Genomic DNA, 15,424 nt, shown 5'->3' with positions numbered 1-15,424 from the left:
GCTTGGTTTCAGTGTAGGTATTTTGGCGTTTGATGAGCTCCTGTCAATTAATGTTCCCTGGAGTCAGGAGTTCTCTGGTATCCTCAGGATTTGGACTTAAGCCTCCTGCTTCTGGTTTTCAGTCTTATTTTTACAGTAGTCCCAAGACTTCTCCTCCTATACAGCACCATTGATAAAACATCTAGTTAAAGATGAAAAGTTTCTCCATGGTGAAGGACACCCAGAGAGGTTCACAGAATTACATGGAGAAGAGAAGAGGGAGGAGGGAGTTAGAGGTGACCCGAATGAGAGGAGGTGGAATCAAAAGAAGAGAGAGCAAGCTAGCCAGTAATCATTTCCTTATGTGTGCTCCACAGTCTGGACTGCTCAGAGATGTTCACGGAATTATACAGAGAAAAGAAGAGGGAGGAAGGAGACAGAGGTGCCCAGGAGGATAAAAGCGGGGAATGAAAAGGAGAGAAACAAATCCAGCCAGTAATCAGTTCCCTAAGTGTTCTCCACCATCGGGAACACACAGAGATTCACAGAGTTGGGTAGAGAAGAGAAGGGGGAGGAGGGAGACAGAGTTGACCTTGTGGAGAAAAAGGAGAGTCCAAAGAGGGAGAGAGCAGTCAAGCCAGTAATCTCGCTCCCAAGTAAAAATGGGTACTGAAGATTGGGTTCTTAAAGGTACAAAATTGATAACAAATACCAAAAAGCAAAGATTAAAAATCTAGAGTAGAGGTTGGGTTTTCAAAAATACAATATTAAAGAAAAGAAGAAAAAAAAGTCAAAAATTATAAAAGAAATATATATATATATATATGAAGTTTGCTTTAAAAAATAGGGCCTTTTTTTTGCTAAGTAATAGTAGGTTATAAAAATGAAAATTAAAAGAGTAATAGAGGACTTAAAATTTTTTTTAATTAAAGAAAAGAATGATCGTAAAAATAGTAAAAATATATCTAGGACTTTCTCTGGTGTTGTTGTGGGCAGTGTGGGGTCAGTTCATTTTTGGATAGTTCTTTGGTCCGGGTTATATTTCTCAAGATCTATAGGCTCCTTCCTATGTAGTTGGTACTAACTACAGGGTTGTAATCTATTTACCTGTCACTTCCAAGGCGGTTCCCTCTGTTTTAGTGTCTTCTGTTTGCTGGTTCTTCAGTGTCTGATTTCCGCCCTGACACAAGGGGGAGGTGGTGGACACTTTTTTAGGCTCACTTTTTCAGTCGTGCTGTGGGGAGGGAGGGACGCTGCAAACAAATAACACTGGCGTGTGCTTGCAGTGCCTCAGCCACACTGGGCCTGCCCCCGCTCACGGCACATGTGTCCTCCCTGCCCACACTGCTCAGGCTCTAGGTGCTCTGCCGGGAACTGTCCGAGGCCAGCCCTGGGCTGCCTGCACCTCCCAGTTCTAAGCCGCTCAGGTTCAGGCACTGGGTAGTCCTAAGAGGCGCAGACTCCATTGGGCCTGCGTTTGGTGCCCTTCCCAGTTCCGAGCAGCTCAGGTGATGAGGTGTTTGGTGAGCATGGTCGCTGCAACTTATCGCCTCCCCTGTCCTTGCCGCTCGGTTTCCTGGGTGTACTACTGGTGCACCTTCTCAGAAGGATTTTGACCGTCAAGAACCCCAAGAAGTCTTAGTCAGCAAAGAAGCCTGCTTGCAGTTTGGTAGATAATGTCTCTCTGGGGCTGCGATTGCCCCCTTCTGGCTCTGGCTGCCTGTCACCGGAGGGGGATGGTCTGCAGCTGCCTATCTCTGTTCAGTCCTTTGTTCTGTGAGTGGGCCTGGCAATGTCTTAGGTTAGGGCTTTTCGCGTGGTAGCTATCCCACGGTCTGGTTTGCTAGCCCAAGTTAGTTCGCTCTGATTTCCCTCGGGGCATTCAGGCCCGGTCCTTACTCTAAGCAATGCAGCCCGCACCTTCCTGCCCAGCCCCCGCTTGCTAGTGCAGGCGTCTGCGCTGCTTCTCCGCTGGGGGAGTTATCGTTGAGCTCGTGGGGAGTTACCGTTGGGCTCATAATCTGTGGGGTTTAATTATTTATTTATTTTTCCTCCCTGTTACGTTGCCCTCTGTGGTTCCAAGTCTCACCACAGACTTGGCAGTGAGAGTGTTTCCTGGTGTTTGGAAACTTCTTTTTAAGACTCCCTTCCTGGGACAGAGCTCCATCCCTACCTCTTTTGTCTCTTTTTTTGTCTTTTATATTTTTTCCTACCTCCTTTCGAAGACAATGGGTTGCTTTTCTGGGTGCCTGATGTCCTCTGCCAGCATTCAGTAGTTGTTTTGTGGAATTTACTCAGTGTTTAAATGTTCTTTTGATGAATTTGTGGGGGAGAAAGTGGTCTCCCCGTCCTATTCCTCCGCCATCTTAGGACTGCCCCCCGAATTGATGCTTTTGAACTGTGGTGTTGGAGAAGACTCTTGAGAGTCCCTTGGACTGCAAGGAGATCTAACCAGTCCATCCTAAGGGAGATCAGTCCTGGGTGTTCATTGGAAGAACTGATGCTAAAGCTGAAACTCTAATACTTTGGCCACCTCATGCGAAGAATTGATTCATTGGAAAAGACTCTGATGCTGGGAGGGATTGGGGGAAGGAGGAGAAGGGGACGACAGAGGATGAGATGGCTGGATGGCATCACCGACTTGATGGACATGAGTTTGAGTAAACTCTGGGAGTTGGTGATGGACAGGGAGGCCTGGCGTGCTGTGATTCATGGGGTCCCAAAGAGTCAGACACAACTGAGCTACTGAACTGAACTGATGTCATTTTTTCTAACCAGAAAATGATACCTTGTGGCAAACGTGCTTTTGTTGCTGCTAGTTCACTCTACTGCTTCCTTCTTTGAAATTCTTCATTTATTTATTCTCTTCACAACCTTATTTTCCTAAAATACCTTAAGGATACGTTTTACAACATTTTGCCTTAAAAAACTCTGGCAAAACTTTCTTTTGAAATTGCTTCCTTTTTTAAAATGGTGCGTTTTCTTTTCCTTCTAAAATTAAAAACTATAATTATATATATATATATATATATATATATATATATTATATGCATTTGAGATTTATTCTTCTGGAAAGGTGGAGTCAATGTACTTTCCCCTATTCCTCCTGCTAAAGGCAACTAGAAATCCTGGACATCATTTATAAAACAACATAAGACTGAGAAGTGGAGAGGAAAGACAGACCAACTAGGACCTTGGGTCCCAAGGCAAACATGGTGTTGAATTCCTGGAATTTCTTTTTGCCTCTCATACCATAGACTGGATAACAGAGAAGCCTGCAGGCCTGACTCTCCAGTGGGCACAAACAAACCAAAAGAGGAAGAAGGCCTCTTCCTTGCAACTGAAAGACCTGAAGAAAGACAGCCTACCAAGATTAAACGCTTTTTGATAATAACTGCTTGACTCTAGCCAAAGGGCACAGAAAAGGACTACAGCTGCAAACCAACTTCACCAGCAGACCCAGTAGACAGCCTCGGTTCCGCCCTCGCCTTCTGTAATGAGGTAGTCCAGGCCCCAGCCTCAGGGGAGTCAGAGCAGACTGAGTGGAAACGCAGTCCGTGGTGTCAGGGGCGACCGTAGCAGAACCTGGGCTTCTCTGTGCCTCTGCTGGTGGTGCAGCATCCTTCTCTCTGCAGTGGCGTCTAGGGAAGCCTAGCGAGGGTCTGGACACTCACCGCCTCTGTGGTAACAGGGCTCCTTCCCTCACCACAGTACCGCTGAAGGCCATGTGAGAGGCAGTCATGTGGCATCTGTGCCCCTTTGGTCAACGTGGTGCCAGTGAAAGATGTGCAGATCCTGAGCTCCCACTCCCACTCAGCAGTAATGAGGAACACTGACCTCCTCCCAGTTACGAGCTGAGGCCAAGTGAAGACCTGGACTTTCAGTACCACAAGCAGCAATGAGGTGCCGTTCCACGTTTTCCTGCTGGAGCATTGCCAGAAGAAGAATGCTAAAACACAGGATTTCTATAAACTGTGGATTCACATCACAGTACCCCAAAATGGTTTCAGTTTAAAAAAACTCACTCATCATAGCAAAAACAAGGAAGATCTCATCTTGAATGAGAAAAATCAATTAAGAGACACCAACACTGAGTTGATACAGATGTTAGAATTACCTGACAAGGAGTTTAAAGTAGCTGTTATAAAAATGCTTCAGTGAACCATTACAAACATGCTTGAAACAAATTAGAATGTTTTAGCAAAGAAAACTATAAAGAACAAGCAGCTAGAAATTTTATAACTTAAAAATACAATAACCAAACTAAAAACTTCAATAGATGGGTTCAAAAGCAGAATAGAGAGGATAGAAGACATACACAATGAGTGAACTTGAACATAGCACAATAGAAATTACCCAATCTGAACAGCATATTAAAAAGCAACCAAGACAAGCTAGACAGGATATTGAAAAGCAGAAACATTACTTTACCAACAAAGGTCTGTCTAGTCAAGGCTATGGTTTTTCCAGTAGTCATGTATGGGTGTGAAAGTTGGACTACAAAGAAAGCTGAGCACTGAAGAATTGATGCTTTTGAACTGTGGTGTTGGAGAAGACTCTTGTGAGTCCCTTGGACCGCAAGGAAATCTGACCAATCCATCCTAGAGGAAATTAACCCTGAATATTCATTGGAAGGACTGATACTGCAGCTGAAGCTCCAATACTTAGGCCACCTGATGCAAAGAGCTGACTCATTGGAGAAGATGCTGATGCTGGGAAAGACTGAGGGCAAGAGGAGAAGGGGGCAACAGGGGATGAGATGGTTGGATGACATCACTGACTCAATGGATATGAGTTTGAGCAAACTCAAGGAGATAGTGAAGGACAGGGAAGCCTGGTGTGCTGCAGTTCATGGAGTCGCAAAGAGTCAGATATGACTTAGCAACTGGACAACAACACAGACGTTTTGTTACCAATAGATCTACCCTAAAAGAATAGCTAAAGGAATTTCTCCTTGGTAAAAAGGAAATGATAAGAAAAAGTTGGAAATGTGAAAGCATGGATAAATGCAGTAGATTTTACTTCTCTTGAGTTTTCTAAATTTTTTTACAACCGAAGCAAAACTTATAATAGTAGTTAAAGTAGTTTTTAATGTACACTGAGAAAATAGTTAAGATAATAATGTCAGAAATGGGTCTTGGCAAAGAGAAGTAAGATTCTAAACTTCACTTGAACTGTTAAAATGTCAACACCAGGAGACTGTAATAAGCTATGTATGTATAATATTATACCTAGATCAATAACTAAAAAAGCTAAACAAATAAATACATTCAAAAATAGTTCAGTTCAGTTCAGTCGCTCAGTAATATCTTTGCAGCTTCTTGTGAATCTATAATTATTTCAAAAGAAAAAAGAAAAACAAATTTTGTAAACAGTTATTTAGAAATTTCCTAACAGATGTTGATAGACTGTGCTGCTTTTAATCTATTATTTGAAGGTAGAACAAGAGAAAAAAATTATAGTCTAAGTTATAACAAGAATTACTTATAGGAGAAAGATTATATCAAGCTTTATATTTAATTTTATTTAAACTTACATAGACGTAAGTGTGTTTGTATTTTTTCTGTTAAGTCCTCCGTTTCCTTAAAAAGAAGTGTAAGTTGGTCATTTTGTAGATTGAGTTATTGAAATTAAAATTGTCAACACAAGATGGCACTAAATAAAAGAAAAAAAAACTTGGTTGTTTTCAATTGTGAGCTTTTCTATATATGGTTAAGATAAAACTGAACAAAACATTTTATCAAGTGAATTGTTGTTAAACTGTGCAGTCAATGAAGTTCCAAATTTACTTGAAAACTGAATTGTGTTCAGCTTCAACAATTTAGTTTTAATAACTGGTTCTATCTTCTCTAATTGGAACATTTAAGCTTTATTGCATTTCCTAATCATGACTTCAATTTTGAAAGAGGGATGCAAGAGAACTATCATGAAATCAAGTTAGAAATAACCAGTAGTAAAATGTTAGCATTCTCTATTATTTACAGTTTTCCAAACTAACTAACAGCTTTGAAAAACTGAGATTACACCAGCTGAAACAAAATAAATTTCGACGAAAAGAAGTACCACACCTCAAAGAAGAAATGCCCTTTGAACTGAACAATTTGAACCAGAAATTAGAGGTAAGCTGTACTGTCTTAGTTTATCCCTGTATGTATTAAGATTGGTTTTGTTGTTGTTGTTGAGGGCTATTTGTCTGCAGAATGCACAGTGGCATGTACCACTGAGGTAACAAAGCACCATTAGAAACCTGCTTCCCATTGAAGGTATTTCCTTAGTGCACCTTCCTTCAGGCACTTAGTGAATTAAAACATCACTTTGATTTATACATCTTTTATACATATCAGCATTTTGGAGAGCAAAAAAATGTTCAAAGAAACTGCAGCTGTTGAGTGAAATTGAAGGACATCCCTGGGGTCAGTTAAAGTGAGTGTCTAATAAATCTTTTAATGGCTATTTAACTATTAGGTACTTAAGTCCTGATGAGGCCTCATAGCAATTTTCAGAACAGAGTTCTGAAATTTTTGGAGTTTCAGGACTTTTCTTTAAAGAGGTAGTTTCACTCCAATATAGCGACCCTGTGTCACCCAGAACTCCTAAAATCTCAGTCCCTAAAAAGGTTAACCATGTCATAGAAACACTTATTTCAATCCCCTTAACTTTCCAACCTTGGAAAAAATAAATAAGCTATTTTTCTTCCCTGTGCCCTTGTGCATTCCTGCTACTGGCCACGTAACAGCAAATAGAGTCTACTGTGAATTCCTTTTCTAACCTTAGCTAAATTCCCACTGTGGCTCAATTATTGTTTTCTAATTGACCTCAAATTGACCCCTATCATGTTATCCCACTCATTTTTTTCCCCCTCCACTGTTCTCAAGCCCTAAACAATGGTTTCTCCCCACAGCCAGCCAATGATTTCAGTTTTTTCTGCTTTGTTCATAGTTCATGGCTCTCTATGTCCCTGATAGCTCATCTGGTAAAGAATCTGCCTGCAGTGCAGGAGACCCGGTTCAGTTCCTGGGTCAGGAAGATCCACTAGAGAAGGGATAGGCTACCCACTCCAGTATTCTTGGCCTCCCTGGTGGCTCAGATGGTAAAGGATCAACCTGCAATGCAGGAGACCTGGGTTCAGTCCCTGGGTTGGGAAGATCCCCTGGAGAAGGGAAAAGCGACCCACTCCAGTATTCTGGCCTGGAGAATTCCACGGGCTCGCAGAGTCAGACACGACGGAGCGACTTTGACTTCACTGACCGTGCGTCCCAATCACCCAGGTAGAAACCTCTTAGGAATCCTTGATCTGTTCCTTTCTTACTCCCATTCCAGCCCAGATTTGCCCCTTTTCTGTGTCTAATGCCTCTTACCTCTGTCTTCCTCCTGTCATTGTCCTGTTTTATACTTCTTCATCTTTGTCATCTAACTCTTCAATTAACAGCCCTTCTCAAAATTTTCCTCCAAAATATTTTTCAGAGCAGGAAAAAAAAAAAAAAAACTGGAACCACAGCCCTAAAACCAGCCTATTGCAAGAATTTTGTTGGAAGTGTTTGGTTTTAGTTTTTAAATTCCTGTAAATTTTATATTGTACTACATAAGGAACATACATTTTTAAAAATATAAAGTTACTACCACTAAGTAAGGATGGCCCTCTAGGAAAATGCACTATGTATAACTCCCTACCTCTTGCAATGGTGTAACTAGACTAATTTTTAGAATATTCTGGTCTCATAGAAAATGCCCAAAGTTTGTGATATAATATACACAGGCTTTCACTGAAAATGCAGTTAAATCACTGACTCTTCATTAGATTGACTTCTCATGGGAATTAGTGGGAGAACTACATTCATATAAATTGTTCAAACAAAGAAAAAGCCTTAAATTAGTATCAAGTACTTTGTGCACATTTTACATTTAGAGATCTAAATATGTAAAATGTACCTCTGAAATTATAGGGGAAATTAGTAGCAAATATGTGATATATTTGTATTTATACAAAATTTTTTAAGCATAATATGTCAATACAGTTTCATCTATATCATAAAGGAAACACTTCATGTACCTGTCTTTGTTTAGAGGCAGCTGAAAAATTAATGTGTAGGAGATGGACTGTTCCAGTTTTAGCCTACATCTAAGCATGTTTCTCCTTTGGGACAAACATTTAATACACTGATACAGTGATTGAACAGTGGGAAACAGCTTGCTCCAGTGAAATAACTTGACAGTTTACAACTTAAAATAGGGCCTGCTTGTCTCGCTTATTTGCCCTGTGACTGTTGGACTAGCTGATGACCTCACAGAGATTACATTTTTCACCAATAAATGGGGGCTAAGATTATCTTATAAGTGACATTGTGGTTATGGAAGAGGAAAATATGTTTGTGTATGTGTGTTTAGGCGCTCTCTGAAGTATCTGGGGTAAAAACACATGAGGTCTGAAAGTTGCCTTAAAATACTCCAGTGAAAAAGGTAGAGATGAGATACAGATGGTCTGACTTGACAGGAGTTAAACTGGGTGAAGGGTACATGGGAGTTTGTTTTACTCTCTGCTTTTATATAAGTATGAAAATTTTCATAAGAAAAAGTTAAAACTATCTTTCAAATGAAGGTTCATAGAGTCCTTGACCTATAGTAATCACTAAAGAAATGTTCATTCTACCTCTCAAGATTTAGTAGAGGGATTAAAATATATTTTTAACAATGTAAATTCTGCTATAAACTGATTTTAATGCCTCTGATCCACTCTCAACCATAAAGACCCAGAAAACGTTTCTAGCCATGGAGAACTTAATCTGGAGGGTTAGACAAGTGTACAGACATGCCAGAACTGGACCCTGGGCTGACATCTCCAGTCTCTACAAAATTCTTACAGTCTCTTTCTCAGTCTCTGCATGGCCCCATAACTACTGGGTAGTGTGTGGTTGAAACCAATACATCTAAGACCAAGAAAGCCAGGACTATTATAAGTACCAGCTGACATGTTCATGATACACATTTTTATCCCTGTTTGGCCTCATTCTTGGCCTCATTTCTACCTGTTGTAGAATTTGTAAGGGAGAGATTGATGTTCCTGCCTTCTCCTATAGCATGCTGGGAAATGTGTATTTTCAAGATTGAGGTTGTTGGGTGTATGTATTAGTATTATTGCATTTATATCTATAAGTATTAGTATTATTGCACAGTTCATATATTATTGCAAGATATGAACTGTGCAAATCAACCTTAGCCACATTTTGACTTCTGACTCCAAAAACTCCTTCCTAAATTAAACATTTTTAATAATCCACCTTGTATTGATTTGAAATGTTAACCTATTTTTTTTATTAGAGCCTAGTTTTATAAATTTGTCACTATTTCTGAAGACCCTGTTTTCATGTACCTTATTTAAAACTGTCAAATGTCAGAATCAAAGTCAGTTACTTTAAATGAACTGTCTCCATTTATCTTAATACATATAGTCTATTTATCAGGGTATTATTATACATTTAAAACAGGGTCTGTCTATAGTTCTCCAACTTTATTACCCCCACTCAATTTCAGGTCACTTCTAATTACTGTAAAAGCCTACTCATTTAGTAGTGAAGTCTTCCCTCACTGATTATTTGGGAGCTTGTGGATTTATAAAATGAAGATTTCCTCCAAATTCTTTAAAATCATTACTCTGTAGAAAATGTGAAATGCCATATTCTCATTTTAAACAAGATATAGCTTTCATTCTCTAAATTAGTCTATGTATTTTCCTGCATAGCCAATCCAGTCATTTCAGCCATCTTTGAAACACCACCAATCTCTCAAAATAGTTCAAATGAACTGTTTTCTAATTTGACGTATCATTGGAGACGGCTGAGAGAATTGTGGCGTCATCTGTATGGCTTTTATGTGGCACTGTTATTGTCCTAACACTGTAAAATCATTTGTTTACATGTACATTTCCCTACTTTATTATGTGCACGTGTGCTCAGTCGTGTCTGACTCTTTGTGACCCCATGGACTGTAGCCCTCCAGGCTCCTCTGTCCATGGGATTCTCCAGGCAAGACTACTGGAGTAGGTTGCCAGCGCCCTCCTCCAGGGAGTCTTCCTGACCCAGAGATCAAACCCGCATCTCCTGGGTCTCCTGTATTGGCAGGCCGATTCTCTACCACTGAGCCATCTGGGAAACCCTTGGTCCTTGTTTTTTGCTTTTTTTTTTTTCTTTCAAAAATTTGTTTCTTTTAAACGTGTATTATTTTTAAATCCTCCTCTTTCCCAGTACCTGCTGGACACTAGATGCTTAATACTACTGAACTGATGATTGGAAACATCCATATGTTCATGCCATGTATCTACATTCAGTAATATCTCATATGGACTCAGTAGCTATAGAGTTTGTTTCCAGCCGTGTTATTTTCTTTGCAAAATTTAGTGAGAAATGTTTATATTTCTGGAAATACTAATACTGTGCTTTTCTTTGTACATTCAAGAAATGTAAGTGGTGCCTGGCACTTTGTCAGGCACTGTGAGCAATATAAAAGTAATGAAATCTGTAGTACTTAGTCTTAAGTTGCTTACAGCCTGAACAGAAAGAGAAGATACAATGGCCAGCCCTAGGCACAATAGAGAAAATGGAAGTTGCTCATTCGTGTCCAACTCTTTGCAACCCCATGGACTATACAGTCCATGGAATTCTCCAGACAAGAATCCTGGAGTGGGTAGCCGTTCCCTTCTCCAGGGGACCTTCCCAACCCAGGGACTGGACCCACGTCTCCCACACTGCAGGCTGATTCTTTACTAGCTGAGCCACCAGGGAAGCCCAAAGCTGTGAAGTTTTCTTCAGGGTCCCCAAAGCCACATCCTTTTGTCTTGTAAATCTGTGAACAGATAATCATTCTCCATGAAGACACAACCTGAGCAAAAGTATGAAGAACTGAGTGTCGCTTCTTTCCCAGCTCAGCCCAGTTGGTTCCGCCTAAGTAATGCTTAAAATTATCCAAGCCAGGCTTCAGCAATACATGAACTGTGAGCTTGCAGATGTTCAAGCTGGTTTTAGAAAAGGCAGAGGAACCAGAGATCAAATTGCTAACATCCCCTGGATCATCAAAAAAGCAAGAGAGTTCCAGAAAAACATCTATTTCTGCTTTGTTGACTATGCCAAAGCCTTTGACTGTGTGGATCACAATAAACTGTGGAAAATTCTGAAAGAGATGGGCATGCCAGACCACCTGACCTGCCTCTTGAGAAACCTGTATGCAGGTCAGGAAGCAACAGTTAGAACTGGACATGGAACAACAGACTGGTTCCAAATAGGAAAAAGAGTACGTCAAGGCTGTATATTGTCAGCCTGCTTATTTAACTTATATGCAGAGTACATCATGAGAAATGCTGGGCTGGAAGAAGCACAAGCTGGAATCAAGATTGCTGGGAGAAATATCAATAACCTCAGACATGCAGATGATACCACTGTTATGACAGAAAGTGAAGAACTAAAGAGCCTCTTGATGAAAGTGAACGAGGATAGTGAGAAAGTTGGCTTAAAGCTCAACATTCAGAAAACGAAGATCATGGCATCCAGTCCCATATCTTCATGGCAAATAGATGGGGAAACAGTGGAAATAGTGGCTGACTTTATTTTGGGGGGCTCCTAAATCACTGCAGATGGTGACTGCAGCCGTGAAATTAAAAGACACTTACTTCTTGGAAGGAAAGTTATGACCAACCTAGATAGCATATTGGAAAAGCAGAGACAATACTTTGCCAACAAAGGTCCATCTAGTCAAGGCTATGGTTTTTCCAGTAGTCATGTATGGATATGAGAATTGGACTATAAAGAAAGCTGAGCACTGAAGAATTGATGCTTTTGAACTGTGGTGCTGGAGAAGATTTTTAAGAGTCCCTTGGACTGCAAGGACATCCAACCAGTCCATTCTAAAGGAGATCAGTCCTGAATATTCATTGGAAGGACTGATGCTAAAGCTGAAACTCCAATACTTTGGCCACCTGATGCAAAGAGTTGACTCATTTGAAAAGACCCTGATGCTGGGAAAGATTGAGGGCAGGAGGAGAGGGAGACAACAGGATGAGATGGTTGGATGGCATCACGAACTCAATGGACATGGGTTTGGGTAGACTCCAGGAGTTGGTGATGGACAGGGAGGCCTGGAATGCTGCGGTTCAAGGGGTCACAAAGAGTTGGACATGACTGAGCAACTGAACTGAACTGAACTGAAGGGAGGCCTGAGACGGTGGTGGCTCCGTTCTTGAGAACAGATTGCTCTTGGCTTCCCCTGAAAGCCACAGGGGACAAAGTCACTAAATTAGCCCAGGCCCCACCCCTCACAAACAAGGTAGCAGGTTTGGTGACTGAGTATAAAGAAAGGAAAAAAAACTTCTGGTGTCAGCTTAGGAAATAAAAGGAAGTACTGGTTGATGCAAAGAATTGTGTGAAACTCCATTATCAGTAACCAGTATTTGTTACAAGAAAAAAATTCTTAACAAAATCCTTATTTTTTAAAAAAATGCAGATTAAGTTCCATACTTTTTTCTCAGAACAAAGGTGCAAATGAAAGGTCTTATGTATTGTGCTTTAAAATGAATCATTTTTTTAGCTTCTATTTCTCTCTCTATTAAAGGAATTTAGAGCGAAGTCAAGAGAATGGGACAAGCAGGAGATACTGTATCAGACTCATCTGGTTTCTTTAGATGCTCAACAGAAAATATTATCTGAGAAATGTAATCAATTTCAGGTACGTTTTCTAATACTGTCTAATACTAAATTAGAATAAATTAGAGGTTAACCACTATTACTCTCTTTACCGTTCAGCATGTAATCTTCTACAGATAGAAATACCAAGCAACGGAAAATCACCAGAGTAGGTCCAACGCCAGGTAGAGTTACAGGTGCATGAAATATAGTTAATGACTGTATATGTCCCAGAAGGTGGTGCTTTAAAAGTCTCCATTGTTATTATGTCATTATATAGCATGTTTTTGCATGCCTGTGGGGTTGGAGAAGACTCTTGAGAGTCCCTTGGACTGCAAGGAGATCCAACCAGTCCATTCTGAAGGAGATCAGCCCTGGGATTTCTTTGGAAGGAATGATGCTAAAGCTGAAATTCCAGTACTTTTGCCACCTCATGCAAAGAGTTGACTCACTGGAAAAGACTCTGATGCTGGGAGGGATTGGGGGCAGGAGGAGAAGGGGACGACAGAGGATGAGATGGCTGGATGGCATCACTGACTCAATGGACATGAGTCTCAGTGAACTCCTGGAGTTGGTGATGGACAGGGAGGCCTGGCATGCTGCGATTCATGGGGTCGCAAAGAGTTGGACATGACTGAGCGACTGATCTGATCTGATCTGATGGGCAAGTCATTTACGTTTAAGAAGGCTTGGTCCCTGCCCCCTAGTACTTTACAGTCTAGACACAGAGATAATACAGGTACAGGTCGACAGATAATGACAAGTGAATGGAAAGGATTCAGATCCTTTCAGCGGTCACAGGAATGAGAGAAAAATTTGAACTGAGATAGTCAGGAAACATCCTCCAATAGGAGTGGAATGAGGCGTGGACCTTGAAAAAGGGAGGTATTTTGAGACAGGAGAGAGTGTATTCGGGGTAGTGGAAATAACGAAAGCAAAGTCACTGAGGCATGAGAGCAGAAGGCAAGTTCCCAGAATAGGGGGTGGGCCGGCTGGGTGGAGGGCGCGTGGGAGGCGGGGCGGCGGCGGGAGGCGGGGCCTGGGGGCTGGTGCGGGTGGTAACCGAAAGCTTACCTAGGAAGTTGGAACAAAATAGAAAGCCCAGAGATAAATCCATGCACATATGGACACCTTATCTTCGACAAAGGAGGCAAGAATATACAATGGATTAAAGACAATCTCTTTAACAAGTGGTGCTGGGAAATCTGGTCAACCACTTGTAAAAGAATGAAACTAGAGCACTTTCTAACACCATACACAAAAATAAACTCAAAATGGATTACAGATCTAAACGTAAGACCAGAAACTATAAAACTCCTAGAGGAGAACATAGGCAAAACACTCTCTGACATACATCACAGCAGGATCCTCTATGACCCACCTCCCAGAATATTGGAAATAAAAGCAAAAATAAACAAATGGGACCTAATTAAACTTAAAAGCTTCTGCACAACAAAGGAAACTATAAGCAAGGTGAAAAGACAGCCTTCAGAATGAGAGAAAATAATAGCAAATGAAGCAACTGACAAACAACTAATCTCAAAAATATACAAGCAACTCCTACAGCTCAATTCCAGAAAAATAAATGACCCAATCAAAAAGTGGGCCAAAGAACTAAATAGACATTTCTCCAAAGAAGACATACAGATGGCTAACAAACACATGAAAAGATGCTCAACATCACTCATTATCAGAGAAATGCAAATCAAAACCACGATGAGGTACCATTTCACGCCAGTCGGAATGGCTGCGATCCAGAAGTCTACAAGTAATAAATGCTGGAGAGGGTGTGGAGAAAAGGGAACCCTCTCACTGTTGGTGGGAATGCAAACTAGTACAGCCACTATGGAGAACAGTGTGGAGATTCCTTAAAAAACTGGAACTAGAACTGCCATATGACCCAGCAATCCCACTGCTGGGCATACACACTGAGGAAACCAGAATTGAAAGAGACACGTGTACCCCAATGTTCATCGCAGCACTCTTTATAATAGCCAGGACATGGAAGCAACCTAGATGTCCATCAGCAGATGAATGGATAAGAAAGCAGTGGTACATATACACAATGGAGTATTACTCAGCCATTAAAAAGAATACATTTGAATCAGTTCTAATGAGGTGGATGAAACTGGAGCCTATTATACAGAGTGAAGTAAGCCAGAAAGAAAAACACCAATACAGTATACTAACACCAATACAGTATACTAACTTTCTATATATGGAATTTAGAAAGATGGTAACAATAACCTGTATACAAGACAGCAAAAGAGATACTGATGTATAGAACAGTCTTTTGAACTCTGTGGGAGAGGGAGAGGGTGGGATGATTTGGGAGAATGGCATTGAAATATGTATAATATCATATATGAAACGAGTCGCCAGTCCAGGTTCGATGCACGATACTGGATGCTTGGGGCTGGTGCACTGGGACGAACCAGAGGGATGGTACGGGGAGGGAGGACGGAGAGGGGTTCAGGATGGGGAACACATGTATGCCTGTGGCGGATTCATTTCAATATATGGCAAAACCAATACAATATTGTAAAGTTTAAAAATAAAATAAAATTAAAAAAATATATTAGTACTGTAAAAAAAACAAAGTTTATTCACGCTAGTAAGATGCTGTTTTGTTTGTTTCTTATATACTTCTTTTTCATTCTTTCTTTAAGTTACTTGAATATGTTATACGTGTTCCCTGAATTCACCAGCACAAAATAATCTGACAAAAGTGCTAACCTCATCCTCTACTCCATTCTTATCCATTTAATACAAACACTAAA

At 40.7% G+C, this 15,424-nt stretch overlaps 1 protein-coding gene across 7 annotated transcripts in view; it reads left to right on the top strand.

Annotated features, from left to right (window-relative positions):
• The window catches only part of DEUP1 (deuterosome assembly protein 1), a 141,967-nt gene that overhangs the window by 37,202 nt on the left and 89,341 nt on the right, over window positions 1-15,424 (top strand). For 5 of the 7 annotated variants that reach the window (XM_070783241.1, XM_070783245.1, XM_070783239.1 and 2 more), the window contains 2 exons: window positions 5,964-6,098; window positions 12,574-12,687. The exons of 1 other annotated variant lie outside the window; for it this stretch is intronic. In XM_070783241.1, the coding sequence (XP_070639342.1) occupies window positions 5,964-6,098; window positions 12,574-12,687 (249 nt within the window). The remainder of the gene's footprint in view (window positions 1-5,963; window positions 6,099-12,573; window positions 12,688-15,424) is intronic. One more of the 7 variants, XM_070783244.1, reaches the window with a different exon arrangement.

This window comes from Bos indicus, chromosome 29 (genome assembly GCF_029378745.1).
Source record: "Bos indicus isolate NIAB-ARS_2022 breed Sahiwal x Tharparkar chromosome 29, NIAB-ARS_B.indTharparkar_mat_pri_1.0, whole genome shotgun sequence".
NCBI classification, from domain to species: domain Eukaryota; kingdom Metazoa; phylum Chordata; class Mammalia; order Artiodactyla; family Bovidae; genus Bos; species Bos indicus.
This window is presented reverse-complemented; position numbering and strand designations above follow the sequence as displayed.